This window comes from Chelonus insularis, unplaced genomic scaffold, assembly GCF_013357705.1.
Source record: "Chelonus insularis isolate UGA/USDA-ARS -01 unplaced genomic scaffold, ASM1335770v1 scaffold_362_pilon, whole genome shotgun sequence".
In the NCBI taxonomy this organism is placed as follows: domain Eukaryota; kingdom Metazoa; phylum Arthropoda; class Insecta; order Hymenoptera; family Braconidae; genus Chelonus; species Chelonus insularis.
In genome coordinates, this window is record NW_023276793.1 from 864,828 (window position 1) to 882,469 (window position 17,642).

Sequence of the window (17,642 nt, forward strand, 5' to 3'; positions counted from 1 at the left end):
TTATATTCACTGTAAATTGATAGAAAAATTGAAACTAGCGATGATATGACAAACACCTGACCAACCGACAGATAAACCCAGAAAAAATACACAGATATCTACAGACGACTTCATGATGTTTTTGACAGGTGATTCATTCTGATATATATATATATATGTATCTTTCCAGGTTCAACATATTTTGTTTCTTTGTACATTTAAAATTCCACAACAGTTTTTGTGTTATTATTTAACTTGTGATATTACGTTTTTAAATATTAAAGTGTCGAAAAAATAAAGCTAATTGATTAGATTTTTCTTAATCAAATAAAATGGGAGCGAGTAGAAGTCAGTTTACTGATGAAGAATTACAAGATTATCAAGTAAGTTCAATAACCTAATTAATTTTGACCTTAGTAATCACTTTTATACTAAACAAAAAGTGTACATCTTTAATCTTTATTTTTCACTTGCAGGATTTAACTTATTTTACAAAAAAAGAAGTATTATAGTGAGTTAAATGTATCATATATATTTGGATCGCTTTGCATTATTTCTTCTAAATTTTATTTTAAATATTTTTGTAGCACCCACAAGAAATTTAAAGCTCTTGCTCCAGAAAAAGTAGGCCATAATAAAAATGCAAAATTACCAATGTCGAAAATACTTCAGTATGCGGAACTAAGAGTAAATCCTTTTGGTGATCGAATTTGCAAAGTATTTAGTTCAAGTCAAGATGGAGATTGTACCTTTGAAGATTTCTTGGATATGATGTCAGTGTTCAGTGACTCTGCCCCAAAAACAGTCAAAGCTGAACATGCCTTTCGAATATTTGGTAATTAATAAAATTTATCTTTAAGTTAAGTAAGTTCAAAACGAAGAAGCTTCATCAATTGATTTATAGATTTTGATGGTGATGACATGCTTGGTGTTGGTGATCTACGCCAAGTAATTGATAGACTTACTGCTCCACACAGATTAAATGAAAATGAAATGCAACGTTTACTTCAATATATTTTGGAAGAAGCAGATCTCGATGATGATGGTGCATTAAGCTTTGCAGAATTCGAACATATAATTGAAAAAAGCAGTGACTTCTCTAAGTAAATAAGGCCTTATAAAATTATTTAATTCTTAAATTATCATTACAGGAAATTTTACTAAAAACTTTTCAAATTTATATTTTTGCAGAACATTTCGTATTCGTTTGTAAATAACAATAATATCTATTGTTGTTTTTTTAAATATAAGACTGATTTTCAATTATTAATAATGACAAGAGTAAGTTTTCAAACATTATTTATTAATTATTACGTATAAATAGTCTATATGTGTAATTTTTATAATTCACTGAATGATGTTGTTAATAAATAATTATTATGTATTGTTTGTTTCAGATGCCAAAATTTTGAATACAAACAGAAAAAACTTTTCATCTGGTCATATAGAAAATAGACTTTATTATATTTTTCAGCGTTATAAGAAACTAAACAATAATTCTATATTATGTTATTAAATTAAAACGATATTAAAAATATCTGAATATTGTAATATTATTGAAATGAATGTAAGTTTATAGGATAAAAAAAATTGATGAATCATTATTTGATAATTTATGTATTATAGAAATGATAAAAATTTATTGATAAAAAATGGTTGTTTTAAATCTCATTTTTCGATTCTCTTCAGCTTTGAAATGATGCAGATCTGAATAATGTATCAAGTTGATTGTTGATAGATAGCAAGTAGTTAAAAAATGAAATACTATCTCTTACCACTGAAAATATCCTCTGTAAAAAAAAATTGGAGTAAAATCTTGTCTAAGATTAATAAAATATTGAATACTTTAACTTACGGAAGTTTCATGCGCATAAATATCCAACAAGTAATGAATGATACGATTATACAAATAAAACCAACGCTAATGAGAAGTATTCTATTTAATTTTGGGGTTGATGGTGAATGTGTTTGATCTAAAATAATAAAACCGAGACCTCCAAGAGTAAACAGAAAGCTAGAAGCTAATCCTTCCATTATATATTGTCCATTTACACGATATGGCATAAATGCCACCTAAAATTGCACCAAGAAATTGAATACAAGAAAAAAAGTTCTTTAATTATTGAAACCTTTACGTACGGGCCTTGTGTGTCCATGTTCATCTGTTGTGGATCCAACACTTGGTGGTTCAACAATTACATCATAAATAATACCTGATCGCATCGAAAAAATTAATATTAAAAAATTTCAAATATATTACAATTATTACTTAAAATGTAAAAAAAAAGGTTTGTAAACAATTCGTTTAATTTTTTTTTTAATTTTTCAAAAATATATTAGTAAATATAAATACGAACCTCCAGTGACCATGAAATATGATAAAAGTATGATCGAGAATACAATCATTGCATTTGGTTTTACAAACCATGATGGTTTTTTAAGTTTTAAATTTGGAACTTCAAGTACAAAAAACGGTGCTCGGTAAATTAAATCCATATTAATAATTTTAACTAAGATATATCAAGACTAAAATTATAAATAATACAAATAACTCCAGTAGCTGGAAGAAAAAATTTCTGTTGACGTGTTTAGCCGGTATTTTGTCTCAAACTACAAATTCCCTAACCTAACTCTCGAGTTGGTAACTATGACTATAAAATGTACCGGAAAAATGAAGATACATGAACCAATGTAATAAGTAATGCACATAGATGAAATGAAATAATCATAAGGAATTTAATTCAAATTATTACTTAATTTTATTATAAAATTACAAACAGAAATACTCATCGCTCATTCTCACTTGTATATTTAACAAGAAACTTATAAATCAAAATTAGATATGCCTCATAAATAACAGGAATGTATTTATTACAAACATAAGATCGTATTACTTTACATTCTGTATGATAATAAAAGTTTGTATCAATGAACTGTAGTTTGTTAGAAAATTAGAATAAAGTTATAAAAAATGCTGTAAGATATTATTTGATGATGTTTTTGATTTTTTCTTAAATTAAAGCACTTTTTAAATTTAATCTCTCGTGTTTGAATTATCTTTATTCATAAAAATAAATTTTACTTAATTGAATAAATCTAATAACAGTCATACGAACTTGAGTATTCCCTGAGAGTTGAATAAATAAAATACTCTTCGAAATATTGTCTTCAACATTTTATAAACATCTTTGATAACAGTAAGGTTTGATAAATTCCTTACCGTCTTGCAGAATAAATTTTGAGTTGAGCCTTGTCAAATTTTCAAATATAAATTTTTTCTAATTTTATCGTCAAAGACCATGAATCATTTTATGTTTCTGCTTGATTGTAGTGCAAAATGGTACGACACATTTACCAATCATTTGTTTGCATAATCTAATATGACAGTATAATATCGATTTCACATGTTGTCGTATCGAGCATCGTTTTCCTGGCAACTGACAATACACAGTATGTTTCCATAGTCGTTTCATATTATGGCATTGATTAATTATCACACAATCGTCATAATCTTGACAATAAAATGCATGTATAAGAATTAACAAACATCTCTTAAAAAGGAGTGCTCTTATATCATCAGGAAATTTCATTATAATTGGTGATTCTGAATCTAAATGAATAATTGGCCATGTATATCGCATAGGATGAGGATGGTTTATTTTTTCTTTACAACGTAAACAAAGTCGATAATCCTGAAAATGAATATAATGTACAATAAAAAATGATGTTATTTGTAAATCATAAAGTTATAAAAATATCATCACTATCAGAGATTCGAAAATGAAATACTTACATTGCAGCTAGTACAAAAGTACCATGATTCGAAACGATTTTTACAATTACTGCATGTTTGAATGTACTCGTCATGATCATCATTATTTACTTTATCTGTCATTATTGCTAATTCTCTATCTTTATATAAAAAATCATGAACATTTACTTAAAATTTGAGCTGTTTCCGTAGTCAATTCAAGGATTTTTTACTCCAAAAAGATATTTTTTTGGTCAAATTATTGAATTCTTTTTATAATTTCTTTCAATAGTAAATAGATAGAAAATATCTTTCGACATGATTTCGCATCGATTGTGACAAACATATGGAGCTTATTCAGTCAAATATTACTGAAAAAAATAAATAAATAAATTTATAATAGAATTATGGTAAAAATTGAAATTATAATAGGATGATTACAAACTATGTCACCTTATTTTATAAGGTTATGAAATTTCATAAAGTAAATAATGCAGTATATAATTCAACGACTTCAGGAGGTTCTTGCACGACTAATAGTATAGTATAGGAAAAACCTATGTTAAAATTGAAGTCAAAGGTAAATAACAACTTTTGATATTAATGAAAACTTGACAATTAGAATTTATTTATTACAAAATTATGAAACTTTCGATCGTTTTGTTGACAAGAAATTTGTGCCGTTGGGTTTAGTGTTTAACCTAACTTTTAACTCAATTTTACACATTTATTATTATTGTTTACAACTAAATATGACTTTTATCAATTACGCATTGTTGGAAACAATTAAAAAATGTATGAATAAATTAACTTATGCGTGTATCGCACCGATTTGAATACGATCGGCGGAAAAATATTATTAATAATAAGATATAACTTTTAACAATTACCCATTGTTTACAACAACATGAATTTGTTATAAACAATTGGAAAATTGTATTTATTGATGAACTAATTCGTATATCACATGGACTTAGATGTCTTCAACAAAATAACATTATTTATAACGAGGTCTGACTGTTAACAGTGACGCATTGTTTATAACAATATGAAATTGTCATGAAAAATTGGAAAATTTATTTATTGATTAACTAATGCGTATATCACATAGAGTTGAATATTATTGACAAAATAATGTTATTTATGACAAGATATGACTTTCAACAATTGTTTATAACTGTTAGTATTTGTAGGGTTTTATGAAATGAATTCAACTCAGTATTTAAGATTTAGTCTTAGTTTTATTCAATCACTCTAAGAACATCAAAGAAGTTACTCATATAAACACTGTTCGTGAACTGAGACAAAAAGCCGTCATATGACATACAGAACGTAAAGGGGAGGGGAGCGATTAGCAACCTGTGGCTTGACAAGACCTAAATAAGGTATAGGCGCCATATTATAAATACGTATACAATCATTTGTTCAAAAATTCATAACGTTTCAATATATATTAATTAAAGTTTAAAAATATAAATTGTTGGCGTAGTTTGTAAAATTTCTCAGATTTTGGAGATATCACGCGGTTAACTCTGATAAGATTGGAAAATACAATTCAAGACCACATTTGTAATCTGTCAAGTTACGTATATTGATGAAAATAGCATTTAAAGTACAACGATTATCGTCCTCGTCATTTAAACTTGGCGCGTAATTTTTTACAGTCCGTAGGGCTGTTTTTGGTAAGTTTTCTTATTGGTTGAAAAACATCATGATTACAGTACCGGGCATAAATGCTTTTTCAAAGGTTATACATACGATTTCCCTATACCGTCCTATAGAAAATCACACAGTATTAATTTCCGATACTGTAGAAGAATATTCAAGAAGCATTGTTTACCAAGCTGATATATATGAGTGTAACACGTTATCCCATTATTTACATTGCATACCTTTGAGCGTAAAAATTCGTCATTTTTATATAAACTAACAGGTTAATAAGCAAAAAAAATTGTATTTTATTTTTAAATTAATAATCTCTCCCGCCATTACTTTTAACAACCAATCAACACCCGAATAAAGTGATGATGGACATGACGATAACTGGCCATGGCTTTGTTAAGAGAGGAGACTAGAATTCGATAGCACACTCTTCGCAATTTGAAATTATAAATAATTTATAAATATATAATATAATCTAATTGAAAAATAAATATAACACATCACAACGAACATTCTTTTCAAATTAATCAAATTCAAATAAAAGCTATTTACCGCCAACAAATTCAACGACTAATCAAATAACGAATAAAAAGGCGACGGATATGACGTAATTCTGACGTCAATCTACCAATCAATTTTTTTAGAAAGGAGGACTAGCATGCTGCAGCGAAAAGCGCGTGGATACTTCTGTAGACCATTGAAAGTAGTGCCATGAAGAAGTATACGATTATAAAAAAAAATATATTATAATTTATAATATAATGAATTGAGTATAAATATTCTTAATTCTGCAAATTTATAAAATGGTTAACAAATGTTTATCAATAACAGTACTCAAGGCTAATAGAGGAAGTTTCCCGCCAAGTTGGCAAAGATGGCGGCGCTATTCTGGCAGTTCCCGCCAAGATCAAGACATCTTGTAAGCATTACATGGCGCACCCCGTTCACCTCACAGTCTGAAGAGAAGTATTGTGTTTGCTAGTGTTTATTGTGAATTTTAATCGTGAAAAATGTGTCAATCCGATGATACTGAGGATTCTACATACAGCAAGCATCAAGATTTGTGTCAAAAATTGAATATGGATGCTAGTGCAGCATCAGAAGCATGGAAATCTTATTCAACTATTCGACAAAATTATACCCTGGAGGTAAATTTCATTTCAGTGTTTATAGCATCGCTTCCCCCCACTCATAAAATATTTTATTATAAATATGCATCTTTTAGTATTTGAAAATCTATAAATAATTTTACATTGAAATCTAATTAATATTAGTTTTACAACATTCACATTTTGTATTATTTGGAAATTTCAATTTGTTTTTTTTTTTTTTTTAATTAAGAAATAATAAAATTAAGTTTTTATTTTATTCAATATTATATTGTAATATACACTTATTTTTTATTATTTCGAATATTTAAAATAGACGTGGTAGAATTTTAATAAATTATTTTGGTTGTTAAGGGAGATCAAATGCATTGGATAGGATGTGCTGTGTACGTAGCATGTCGAGAATCATCAACACCAACAGTAGGCAGGACTGGATCTAATGTAGAAGGCAACTGTGTGTCGTTAACTCGCTTGTTGAAACTCTGTAATCTTTCATTAATACAATTTTTCCACAAATGTAAATTTTGGGCTGATATGGCTAATATGCCCCAAGATTTTCGTTCAAAAATTGATAAATTAGAACGTAATTTTAATGTTTCAATGGTAATCTTCAAAAAATACCAGCCAATTTTTACGGACATTTTTAAAAGCCCTACTGAAGATATAATACGTCCTCAAAGATCACGAAGACATAAAGCAGTTCCATGCACACCTTCAAAAGTATTTGAATTTTGCTGGACACTTTTTATTTGTGTTAAAAGCGCTTTTTCTGATATCTCTGATGATCTTGTTAATTCTTATCATCTCTTAATAGTTTGCTGTGATTTAGTTTATGCCAATGCATTGGTTGCTAACAGAAAAGACTTATTAAATCCAAAATTCCCAGGTAATTTTAAGATTGTTTTTTTACATATAATTCTTGTATTCATCACTTTGTCGGAATATTGTAAAATTAACTGTTTTTAATTTTTTTACAGGTCTACCTGCCAATTTTAATAGTGAAAATTATGAACCTCCGAAAACTGCTGAATGCATTGTAGGGCTATTATGTGATCGTCATGAAGCTGTTGCTCTTGAAGCATTAGTCATAAAGCAATGGTCTTTAAGGAATCACCTTAATAAACTTTTTAATGATAAAATTCTTCGTGGAGAGCAATCAACTTTTACCGGAATTCTTGAAGCTTTAAATTTTGATGGCAATCATAAAGCTTTAAATAAAATATATGAACAACATGTACTCAGTGTTGGAGATTTTGACGAAAGAATTTTTCTGAGTGAGTATATCAATGAATAATATAAATTCGTTATATAAAATACGATGTCTTATTATTTTTGTAAATTTTTTTTTTTAAATAAGTAATTTCTATTCGATTTTATTGTTTTGTTTTTTTGTTCTATTAACTATTAATGATCGGAATAGTAGAAATTATTAGATTAAAGTAAGCTTCAAATTTCAATTGATATGATAAATTATTTAGTTCCTTTTTCTATTTCAATATTTAATATTATATATTATTATACATTTCATGTTATTTCTTTGAAAAAAATTATTTTTTATATAATTAAAATATTTGGGAAAAAGACTTTTCCAAATATCTATCTTTGGCAAGTAGATTTAATCAAAAATAACATTTGTATCTTTTTAAAAATCAACCTAACCTGATAAAATAAATATATAAAATTTTTTTATTTAAATATAGCTTCTGAATATTTTATATACAACCGTAGAATAAATGGGTGTTAATGTACTTACTTATTTGTGTATCAATTTTTTAGGTACAGATGCAAGTGACAATATTGGTTCACCAAGAATATTGAATACCGGAGATGTACAAGAACAATTTCATTTGAAAAGAGATCAAATACGTCATTTAGAACCTTTAACTCCTTTAACTGGTCGCAAATATCTTAAAACTAAAGATTTACCTAATATAACACCAGTTGCAACTGCAACACAAAGTGTCACTCGACTTCAAGCTCTTGTTACAGGACGAAATGCCGCACCGAGTGAAGTTTTGCTTGATATGTATAAAAATTGTTCAAAAGATGTTAAAACTTTTGTCGAAAGTAAAGTCTCTGATGTCAGTGACCGTTTTTATTTGTCTTATACACAAAATTCAGATACAGAAAATCATGAAACAGCTAATTTAGACTTTGGAAAAAAAAGACTTGTTCTTGCGCAAACATTGTTTTATAAAATTTTGGAGATTATTTTAATTGAAGAAAAAAAAATCAAACCAGATTATGATATAACAGTAAGTTTAATGTTTTTACAATACAATTACATTACTTGTTTTACATGTTCTTTTAATGTAATATTATTTCAGAATCTACTTCTACATGAAGTTTTCGTTCAATGCCTTTTAGCATGCTGTCTTGAAATTGTGATATGGACTTATAAAAATAAAGACCGTACATATCCATGGATTATAAATGCCTTAGATATTGAGCCTTATTATTTTTACAAAGTAATCGAAGTGATTGTCCGTGCGGAGCAACTGCCAAGAGATATAGTAAAGCATATGAATAATATAGAAGAAAAAATTCTTGAAGCACAAGCGTGGAGATCAAATAGTCCCTTATGGCAGGCTATTGAAAGTACCCCTGGAGGTGTTCCAAGTTGTGAGGAAGTATCTCTTCCGGGAATGCTAGATTCTGTGGATCCTAACACACCAGGTCAACCAGTATTGCGAAGAATTGCTTTAGACAGAGGTACTATACACCATGACATAGAACAAAGTCCAATTTCTTCAGCTTCTGAAAGATTTCAATCACCTGGAGCAGCAACTGGAATAGTTAAGAAACGACTGTTTAATGATACGACAAGGACTGGTGGCCAAAGCCTTCTTAAAGATAAATGCTCATCGAGAGTTGTTACTGATAGCAACAATGCATCATCATCAACATCAGATCAACCAAGGATAATTAATGCACAAGTTATTGGTATCAATCGAGAACAGACTAGGTCCAGAAAAACTGGATCTCTAGCTCTCTTTTTTAGAAAATTTTATACTCTTGCATCATGTCGTATGCAGAATTTGTGCAATGAATTATCTGTTATCGAAACAGATCTTAAGAAAAAAATATGGACGATCTTTGAATATTCAATAAAAGATCGTACTGAATTAATGAAAGACAGACATTTAGATCAAATTTTAATGTGTGCTGTTTATGTTGTTTGTAAACTTGCTAAAATTGAACGTAACACATTTACTGAAATAATGCGTTGCTATAGATTTCAGCCACAAGCTGAATCACATATTTATCGATCTGTTCTTATTTCTAAAAATGCACTTCATGATAAAAATAATGGTATAAATGAGTCAAAAGGAGAAGCAGAAACAGCTATGGAGGTTGAAGAAAATAATGCGGCTCCACCAACTCCCTCAAATATGGCAGGAACTTCTCGGAGTTTCGGTGATGAAATTCGTGGAGATCTCATTAAATTTTATAACACTATTTATGTGCCTCAAGTTAAAGAAGTTACGAATTTATTTCGGAGTAATAATTCTACTCTTACGCTTAGTCCCCTGCCAAAAAATAAATCTTTAATGAATTCACCTGTCAGGCATGTTAGTCATAGTGTCTTGACAAGGTCGCTTGATCCTAAAGCTATAACTGCATTCACAGCACCTCAACTTAGCTATTGTTTTAGTCGTAGCCCTGCTAAGGTGATTAAACATAATTAATTTAAATAATGTTTTATTGTTAATATTTATTTTGAATGTTGAACTTACCAAATTATTGAATTTTTAGGCTTTGGAAGCTATTAATAGAATGATGATCTCTGCTGAAACAAGAAAATCTGTGGGTAAACGATTATTGTCCGATGAAATGGATGTCGATACATCAACCGAAGGTCCATCTCCTAAAAAGACTATATCAACTTCTTCTTGTTTAACACGAAAAATTGAAAATCTTATCGGTGAACGAAGAACACAAAATCAATGAATATAATTAGAGGCAATGATAAAAAATTTAACGAATCGTCTGTTATTAGAAATTAAATATGATTCATTAAAATATTTTATATGCTATATTCAGATTTTTTATATGATCATGAATATTTTAAGAAAAATTTGAAAAATATTCTATAATATTGTTCAATGATAAAATTCTCATTGTTCATTTTAGTTAATTACAAGTATTGAATGTTTTTCTCATTTTTCATTTTAAAAATGATTCTATTTTTTGTCAGTTACTCACTTATATTAATGAAAAAAAAAAAATTTCAATTTAAAATTTCATAAAGGTTTAACATTATTGTTATTCGTGTGATATAGGAGAAATAATACAAATGATGGTAATGGAAGCTACTATTTAGGTCAATAATAAATGATTGAATCTAAAAAGTGGCCAATTAAATTATGTTAAATATTGTCTAACTTTGTGTGAATTACATCAATTGATGTTATTTCAGATAAATTCTACCTACAATTTTTATTAAAACTATGATTTTAAATACAGGAAAAGAACTAATATTTTTGAATGCTATTAATAATACGAATTTATCTTTATCATATTTTACATTATATATATACATCTATATATATATATATATATATATATATATATAAAAGTTAGTTTTAAAGTTTCCAACAATTTTGTGATCTCATAAAAATTTTTCTTTTACATATATTGGATAATATAAGCTCTAAATTTACTTATAAAATTTATTGTAATGATAATGAGATACACAATTTGTATTGATGATTACTTTTAATTATAGAAAATCAATTGATTGATTCGATGCTTAATATCGAAAGTAACAATCGAATTCTTGTAAAAATTTCTTTCGAATAATATTTAATTTTACATGTTACTATTAAGTTGTATATAACTATTCTATTATAATAAATAACGAATTATAGTTGATGTGTTTAATTAATTCCTTCACCAATGTTTTAAATATTCATATTTTTTTTTTTTAAATAGACATTAGTTTATAAACATTTGAGACATTTATTTTATTCTTCCAGTATTTTTATAAAAATTCATTATTTCTGAAAAAATTTTAGTAATATTTATTATATTTCATTCTGCATTTTATTATATTTTTGAGATCAAAATAATTGCATTAATACACAATAAATTTGAAATTTTATAATAAAAAATTATAATAATATTTATTATTATTTAAGTAGTGAGTAAACTAGTAAATCTAAAGTTAATTCTTTTATCAAAACGTACTTTTTGAATTTCGCAATAGTCACCATTTTGATAAATAACAAGCCGGTAAATTAACAGTAAATTAGCCGTTGAAACGGTTATAAATAGAAAAGGTTGGTAATTTTCCATCACTACCATGTATGTACTATAGCTACTGAGGTATAGATCGAGCTTGTACTAATTTGCGCGGGAAAAATTTTTAGTCCAGGCTTACAAAGTAAAAGTGTTGTAATCTTTTGTTACTTTAATTTATAATAAATCAGTGAAAACGTCTAGTAAAATCATTGGCAATGTCTAGTCCCATGAAACCACCAGCGACTCCGAAAGCTAAAAATGACAAAAATCCAGGGCATGGTACACCAACAGCTCAACCCGGAACTCCTAATTCTACGAATATTTCTAACTCACAAAATACTCCCAATAAACAGGGTTAGTATTTTTAAAAGTATATTGGTTTCCTTATTATGGAGATACAACATGTGATTAATCAATAAAAGTTAGAGAAAAAATTAAAAAAAATATAAAATTATCAACTTACGTAGATTTAATGTACTATGCTTTATTAGGCGTAGCTTCAACTCCTCAAAGATGGGGAAGTCGAAGGACACAAGAAACAATCACAGCATCATCTGAAGGACCTTCATCTTCACGCCCTGCAACATCTCCATACAGAATTCAAACAAGTCCCATTGCCGGTGGTGCTGGTGAAATAGATCTTTCTTCACCATTGAATTATGGAACACCAAGCTCCCTTAGCTCCATCAGAACTCCTCGAAGTGGAATTCGAGGAACTCCTATTCGACAAAGGCCAGATATTAGAACTGATAAGCGATTACGTGAAGTAAATTTAGCTGAACCAGTAAGTAATGTTGAACTATCAAAACTCAATGTTTTATTTTTATGTATCAATAATTAATTTTTATTTTACAAATTAGATTATTGAAGAAGAAAATGGACAAAAGAGTTCAGAAAGTGAATCAGCTGGCCCACAATTAGTCATTTGGGGTACAAATGTTGTAGTAAATCGATGCAAAGAGCAATTCAAGCATTTTATTTTACGTTTTATTGACCCTGAAGCTGAAAATGATGAATTACCAGATTCATTGATTCTCACAGAGCCATTATATCTTCAAAAATTAGAAGAAATTCATACTTTAGAAGAGCCTTATTTGAACATAAACTGTGCACATTTAGAAAATTTTGATGCGCAATTGTATCAACAATTAATTTGTTATCCTCAAGAAGTTATTCCTACAATGGATATGGCTGCCAATGAAATGTTTTTTGAAAAATATCCCGCTGCTGTTTTAGATCATCAAATTCAGGTGCGACCATTTAATGTACAAAAGACAAAAAATATGCGGTTATTAAATCCTGAGGATATAGATCAACTTATCACGATTTCTGGAATGGTAATAAGGACATCAAATATTATTCCCGAAATGCGAGAAGCTTTTTTCAAGTGCATTATATGTTCATTTTCAACTGTAGTTGAAGTTGATAAAGGCAGAATAGCTGAACCTACTGTTTGTACCCATTGTAATAATAACTACTGCTTTACTCTCATTCATAATCGCAGTCACTTCTCGGATAAACAAATGATCAAACTTCAAGAGTCTCCAGATGATATGGCAGCAGGCCAAACGCCTCATACTGTTGTTTGCTTTGCTCATAATGATTTGGTAGACTCTGTACTTCCTGGTGATCGTGTTGCTGTCACTGGTATTTACAGAGCTATTCCAATTCAAGTCAATCCTAGAATGTCTAATGTTAGATCAATTTATAAAACACATATCGATGTTGTACACTTTAGGAAACAGGACTCAAAAAGGTAATTTTGTAATGTTAAATTTTAGTACTAATATGATATTTATTGAAAATTAATTTGTTTTATTAGATTATATGAGCAAGAAGAAGGAAAAGATCATGCATTTCCACTAGACAGGTTAAAAATTTTAGAGAAATTATCACAGTTAGATGATGTTTATGAGAGATTGGCTCGTTGTATAGCACCAAGTATTTATGAAAATGAAGACATCAAGAAAGGAATACTTCTTCAGCTGTTTGGTGGTACCAAAAAAACTCATGTAACATCAGGAAGAAGTCACTATAGATCAGAAATTAATATTTTATTATGTGGTGACCCTGGTACAAGTAAATCTCAACTTTTACAGTTTGTTTTCAATTTAGTACCTCGTTCACAATATAGTAGTGGAAAAGGTAAAACAAAGTTGCTTATTTAGCTACTATTTTGCAAATATTTAACTTTGAAATAATTAAAATTTTTTATTTTTATTCATTTATTAAAGGTTCTAGTGCTGTTGGCTTGACTGCTTATGTAACAAAAGATCCAGAAACACGTCAATTAGTGCTCCAAACTGGAGCTTTAGTTCTTGCTGACAACGGTATTTGTTGTATTGATGAATTCGATAAGATGAACGATAGTACTCGCTCAGTTTTACATGAAGTCATGGAACAGCAGACATTGAGTATTGCCAAAGCAGGAATTATCTGTCAATTAAATGCAAGAACGAGTATTTTAGCGGCTGCCAATCCATGTGAATCACAGTGGAATAAAAATAAAACAGTAATTATACATCTTATTTTGTTAAAGTTAATATTTAAAAATATATTTTATTAGAATAACTGCAATTTATATAAATTTAATTCTCATACTAATTCATCTTATTCTTTCAATTATTTAAAAAAAAATTTTTTAAGTTGTTCATGGTAAGAAATTAAAAGATTAGTAATGATGGATTTTTTTTGTTTCAACAGGTAATTGAAAATGTAATGCTACCTCATACATTAATGTCACGTTTTGATCTTATTTTTTTGATGTTGGATCCTCAAAGTGAACATTTTGATCGCAAATTAGCTAAACATTTGGTTAGTTTATATTACAAAGATGAGCCAGAACAAGAGGATGATCTTTTTGACTTGAGTGTTTTAAGAGACTACATAGCATTTGCAAAAGAACATATAAAACCAACATTGAGTGAAGAAGCTCAGCAGCGACTTGTTCAGGCTTATGTTGATATGCGAAGAGTTGGTAGTGGTAGAGGGCAAATTACAGCGTATCCAAGGCAATTGGAGTCACTTATCAGATTATCTGAAGCTCATGCCAAAGTGAGGTTTAGCCAAGTTGTTGAAATTCAAGATGTTGAGGAGGCTTGCAGGTATTTATTTCTTTAAAATTATTAATGAGCCAACTTGAAAAATATTTTTAAATGTACTCTTTAAACATTATTTCAGGCTACATCGAGAAGCTCTTAAACAATCAGCGATTGATCCTTTGAGTGGAAAAATTGATGTCAGTATTCTTACAACAGGTATTTCTGCTGCGGCGCGTAAACGAAGAAATGAATTAACAGATGCATTGAGAAAATTAATAGAGAGCAAAGGAAAGGTTCCTACGCTCAATTATCAGAAGATCTTTACAGAGCTCAAGGAATCTATGCAAGTGGTAAGTATTCTTTTTAATATTATTTATACATAATTTACTGTATTAATTGTAAAGATGTTATTATTTTTATTTTATCATTATTATTTTAGTTGGTTACTCGCGATATGTTTGAAGATTCTTTAAAAGATCTTCAAGATAATGGTGTCATCATTGTCGTTGGTAGAAATACTATTCGTATATGCTAAATTCACTTATCCTGGATTACTCAAATGATTTTAATTTTTCATTTGTTTATTATACTTAATAAATTAAATATCCATTTATTTATAAATATTTTAACATTATTTCTTATTACAAATCTTGAGTACTTTGTACTTCAAAAGATATTTAGATATTTTAGATTTTTTGTATTTTTTTGAATAATAAATTCTTAATTTTTTCATTTTTATGATGGTGAGTTTTATTTTATAAATTATTAGTAACAAGTTTAGTTATTTATCAAACAACATCGATCAAGTATCTTTACCTGACATTAAATTCTGTCTGGTGCTTAGAAGAGTCGTTTCCAATGCTATTTTGAAAATTTAATCTTGTCAAGTTATTGTAGAAAGATACATTTGCTTCAAATGACAAATTTAAATTAAAAAATAAGAAAAAATATATTTTAAAAATGTTTTTAGACATAGTTCTATATGCCTATACAGTGTACTCAACAAAATACATGATAGAAATGCATAGTCTTTTCTGTTTATGTTCGATTTTCCGGTTGAAAAAAGAGAAAGATTTTGGAGTTGAATATATTGTCAGTTAGTCCTTCTAGGTATATCTCAACTAATACCTTAAACTTCACAAAGAGCACGTAGTACCCGCATCTTTGGGGCCTAAATGTTATTTATTGCCTATATCTTTTCGCGAATTAAATGGGAAACTATGAAAAACAGTCAGTGAGAATTTTTTTTTTTTGGAAAACTCACTAATAGAAGATATCAGTAAAAAACAATTTGAAACTTGCTCATTATCTGTGGAGTATTTTTTTATACATTCAATATTATTAAAAACAATGTATTGACCTATATATCATTATTAATGAGTAATTAATATATATATATAAAAATTATAATCTTTTTTTCAATAATTATGTCATTACATTTATTTATATTATATTGTTTTTTTTGTTGTTAACATTTTCTACTCAATCAATTTTTGAAGTAAAGTAAATAATTTTCTCAGTCTTGTAGTAAAGGTTTTTCGAGTATCAGCACATCTTTTCAATTTAATACAGCATATGGAAATTCACTGTTAAGATGTTTAAAGTCTCCGTGACTTATACTCAGGAAGCATTTAGTTTCTGTTAACTGTTAGTTATGGATTATGGTTTATTAGAAATTTTTTTCTTTCTAAAACTGATTTCAAACAGAATTAAATATTATAAGAATATTTTACAATACGGAATCTATATTTTCCCACAACTGAAGCTAATGTTCTTTTACTTATGGGTTTAAGTTTTGCAAAAGCAATATCAAATAGTGCATCAACTAAGTCTATTGTAATAATTCACCTGGTATAATGTTTAAAGTGCTTTTTTGACTATACCCTTAAGTCAAATTTGTCAGACATTCAACGAAATTTCAAAGTCACCTACAGAATGAAACAAAACTACTGCCTCAAGTCAAGTTTAAGCTATTAGAACGGCATTGTAGTGTAGTCTAAAACCGATTGTGCAGTTTGGTATATGAAAACTGTAGACTTTTCTTCCTCATTTCCGATGAGTCACAAATTTCTACGAATTCTATTGTGACAGATACAAATGTTAGTAAATTACTTGATGAATAAAACTATATCCAAAGGAAGATAAACTTTGTCCAAGATGAAGGACATTCTTGAACTTAATAACTTAATTTTAAGCTATAGTTTCATTGGTTAGTTTTAGACAGTTGAGCCAAGTAATAATTGTCTTAATGTTTATTACTTGCTTCAGCTTTCAATTACTCCATTGACTTAGCTTTTAATAATTTTCAATGTATTTTTACGTATTTGAAATAAATATTTAGAATTAAAATTTTCCTATGAGAGTTGACAATATGATTTTTATAATTTATTTATTAAAAATATGAATTATGCTCGTTTCAAAAAAAAATTAATTCATGCATTGATGATTATTAAAAATTAAATGTATAAAAATTGGAGTATGTTACGTTTGTGACACAATGAAAAGCACATCTATCTACGAATTAGGGAAGGATACAGATCCTGCGAATCGTCATCCCGCCAACGCTTATCGCCTACACTATATACGTGGGCGTTGCGTTGAATCGACGTTATTTGTCTCGTGTTGATCTTGAATCGACCTTGAAAGCTCCCACGCAGTATGATACCAAAGAGAGTCGATCAGGAGTTGGCGCAGTGGGTAGAAATATTTTTGCAATGTCAAGGGTAGCTGTTATAGTACTACACATGACTTTTTTTAATTAACTTGATCTGTGAATCATTCAATGTTTTTATCAAATAATTCTATTATTTTTCCATATGTTATTTGTGACTATACACCCTGATAATTTATAAATAA

General features: G+C 28.3%; 5 protein-coding genes across 5 annotated transcripts; 3 read left to right on the top strand and 2 right to left on the bottom strand.

Moving 5' to 3' along the window:
* The first annotated feature begins 9 nt into the window (after positions 1 to 9).
* LOC118073749 (calcium and integrin-binding protein 1-like) lies at positions 10 to 1,500 on the top strand. The gene is made up of 6 exons (XM_035094453.1): positions 10 to 362; positions 456 to 490; positions 567 to 814; positions 884 to 1,082; positions 1,171 to 1,260; positions 1,377 to 1,500. The coding sequence occupies exons 1-5, from the start codon at positions 312 to 314 to the stop codon at positions 1,190 to 1,192; spliced, it is 555 nt and encodes a 184-aa protein (XP_034950344.1). The 5' UTR covers positions 10 to 311; the 3' UTR covers positions 1,193 to 1,260; positions 1,377 to 1,500.
* Positions 1,501 to 1,595: 95 nt separating this feature from the next.
* On the bottom strand, positions 1,596 to 2,611 carry LOC118073752 (oligosaccharyltransferase complex subunit ostc). Its single transcript, XM_035094457.1, has 4 exons — positions 2,337 to 2,611; positions 2,119 to 2,192; positions 1,835 to 2,052; positions 1,596 to 1,769 (listed from the first exon to the last, which is right to left on the bottom strand). Exons 1-4 carry the CDS (start codon positions 2,473 to 2,475, stop codon positions 1,751 to 1,753), a joined length of 450 nt encoding a protein of 149 aa, XP_034950348.1. The 5' UTR covers positions 2,476 to 2,611; the 3' UTR covers positions 1,596 to 1,750.
* Positions 2,612 to 2,917: 306 nt separating this feature from the next.
* On the bottom strand, positions 2,918 to 4,287 carry LOC118073751 (histone acetyltransferase p300-like). The gene is made up of 3 exons (XM_035094456.1): positions 4,184 to 4,287; positions 3,773 to 4,101; positions 2,918 to 3,671 (listed from the first exon to the last, which is right to left on the bottom strand). Exons 2-3 carry the CDS (start codon positions 3,872 to 3,874, stop codon positions 3,270 to 3,272), a joined length of 504 nt encoding a protein of 167 aa, XP_034950347.1. The 5' UTR covers positions 3,875 to 4,101; positions 4,184 to 4,287; the 3' UTR covers positions 2,918 to 3,269.
* A 1,786-nt stretch (positions 4,288 to 6,073) lies between these two features.
* Positions 6,074 to 10,557, top strand: LOC118073673 (retinoblastoma-like protein 1). Its single transcript, XM_035094328.1, has 6 exons — positions 6,074 to 6,540; positions 6,856 to 7,387; positions 7,479 to 7,775; positions 8,278 to 8,756; positions 8,829 to 10,172; positions 10,258 to 10,557. The coding sequence occupies exons 1-6, from the start codon at positions 6,403 to 6,405 to the stop codon at positions 10,450 to 10,452; spliced, it is 2,985 nt and encodes a 994-aa protein (XP_034950219.1). The 5' UTR covers positions 6,074 to 6,402; the 3' UTR covers positions 10,453 to 10,557.
* A 1,267-nt stretch (positions 10,558 to 11,824) lies between these two features.
* Positions 11,825 to 15,387, top strand: dpa (disc proliferation abnormal). Its single transcript, XM_035094356.1, has 8 exons — positions 11,825 to 12,099; positions 12,237 to 12,529; positions 12,606 to 13,501; positions 13,568 to 13,890; positions 13,980 to 14,257; positions 14,449 to 14,849; positions 14,926 to 15,136; positions 15,226 to 15,387. Exons 1-8 carry the CDS (start codon positions 11,961 to 11,963, stop codon positions 15,319 to 15,321), a joined length of 2,637 nt encoding a protein of 878 aa, XP_034950247.1. The 5' UTR covers positions 11,825 to 11,960; the 3' UTR covers positions 15,322 to 15,387.
* Positions 15,388 to 17,642: the final 2,255 nt, after the last annotated feature.

Bases quoted from the DNA above. Each gene is read 5' to 3' on its own strand.
- LOC118073752 (XM_035094457.1), bottom strand. From the start codon at position 2,475: ATGGATTTAATTTACCGAGCACCGTTTTTTGTACTTGAAGTTCCAAAT. The intron at 2,193-2,336 runs GTTCGTATTTAT...CGATGCGATCAG, and splicing joins ATATTTCATGGTCACTGGAG to GTATTATTTATGATGTAATT. The intron at 2,053-2,118 runs GTACGTAAAGGT...GTGCAATTTTAG, and splicing joins AACATGGACACACAAGGCCC to GTGGCATTTATGCCATATCG.
- dpa (XM_035094356.1), top strand. From the start codon at position 11,961: ATGTCTAGTCCCATGAAACCACCAGCGACTCCGAAAGCTAAAAATGAC. The intron at 12,530-12,605 runs GTAAGTAATGTT...TTTACAAATTAG, and splicing joins AAGTAAATTTAGCTGAACCA to ATTATTGAAGAAGAAAATGG. The intron at 15,137-15,225 runs GTAAGTATTCTT...TTATTATTTTAG, and splicing joins TCAAGGAATCTATGCAAGTG to TTGGTTACTCGCGATATGTT.
- LOC118073749 (XM_035094453.1), top strand. From the start codon at position 312: ATGGGAGCGAGTAGAAGTCAGTTTACTGATGAAGAATTACAAGATTAT. The intron at 363-455 runs GTAAGTTCAATA...TTTCACTTGCAG, and splicing joins AAGAATTACAAGATTATCAA to GATTTAACTTATTTTACAAA. The intron at 491-566 runs GTGAGTTAAATG...ATATTTTTGTAG, and splicing joins ACAAAAAAAGAAGTATTATA to CACCCACAAGAAATTTAAAG.
- LOC118073751 (XM_035094456.1), bottom strand. From the start codon at position 3,874: ATGACAGATAAAGTAAATAATGATGATCATGACGAGTACATTCAAACA. The intron at 3,672-3,772 runs GTAAGTATTTCA...ATTCATTTTCAG, and splicing joins ACTTTTGTACTAGCTGCAAT to GATTATCGACTTTGTTTACG.
- LOC118073673 (XM_035094328.1), top strand. From the start codon at position 6,403: ATGTGTCAATCCGATGATACTGAGGATTCTACATACAGCAAGCATCAA. The intron at 7,388-7,478 runs GTAATTTTAAGA...ATTTTTTTACAG, and splicing joins ATTAAATCCAAAATTCCCAG to GTCTACCTGCCAATTTTAAT. The intron at 7,776-8,277 runs GTGAGTATATCA...TCAATTTTTTAG, and splicing joins TGACGAAAGAATTTTTCTGA to GTACAGATGCAAGTGACAAT.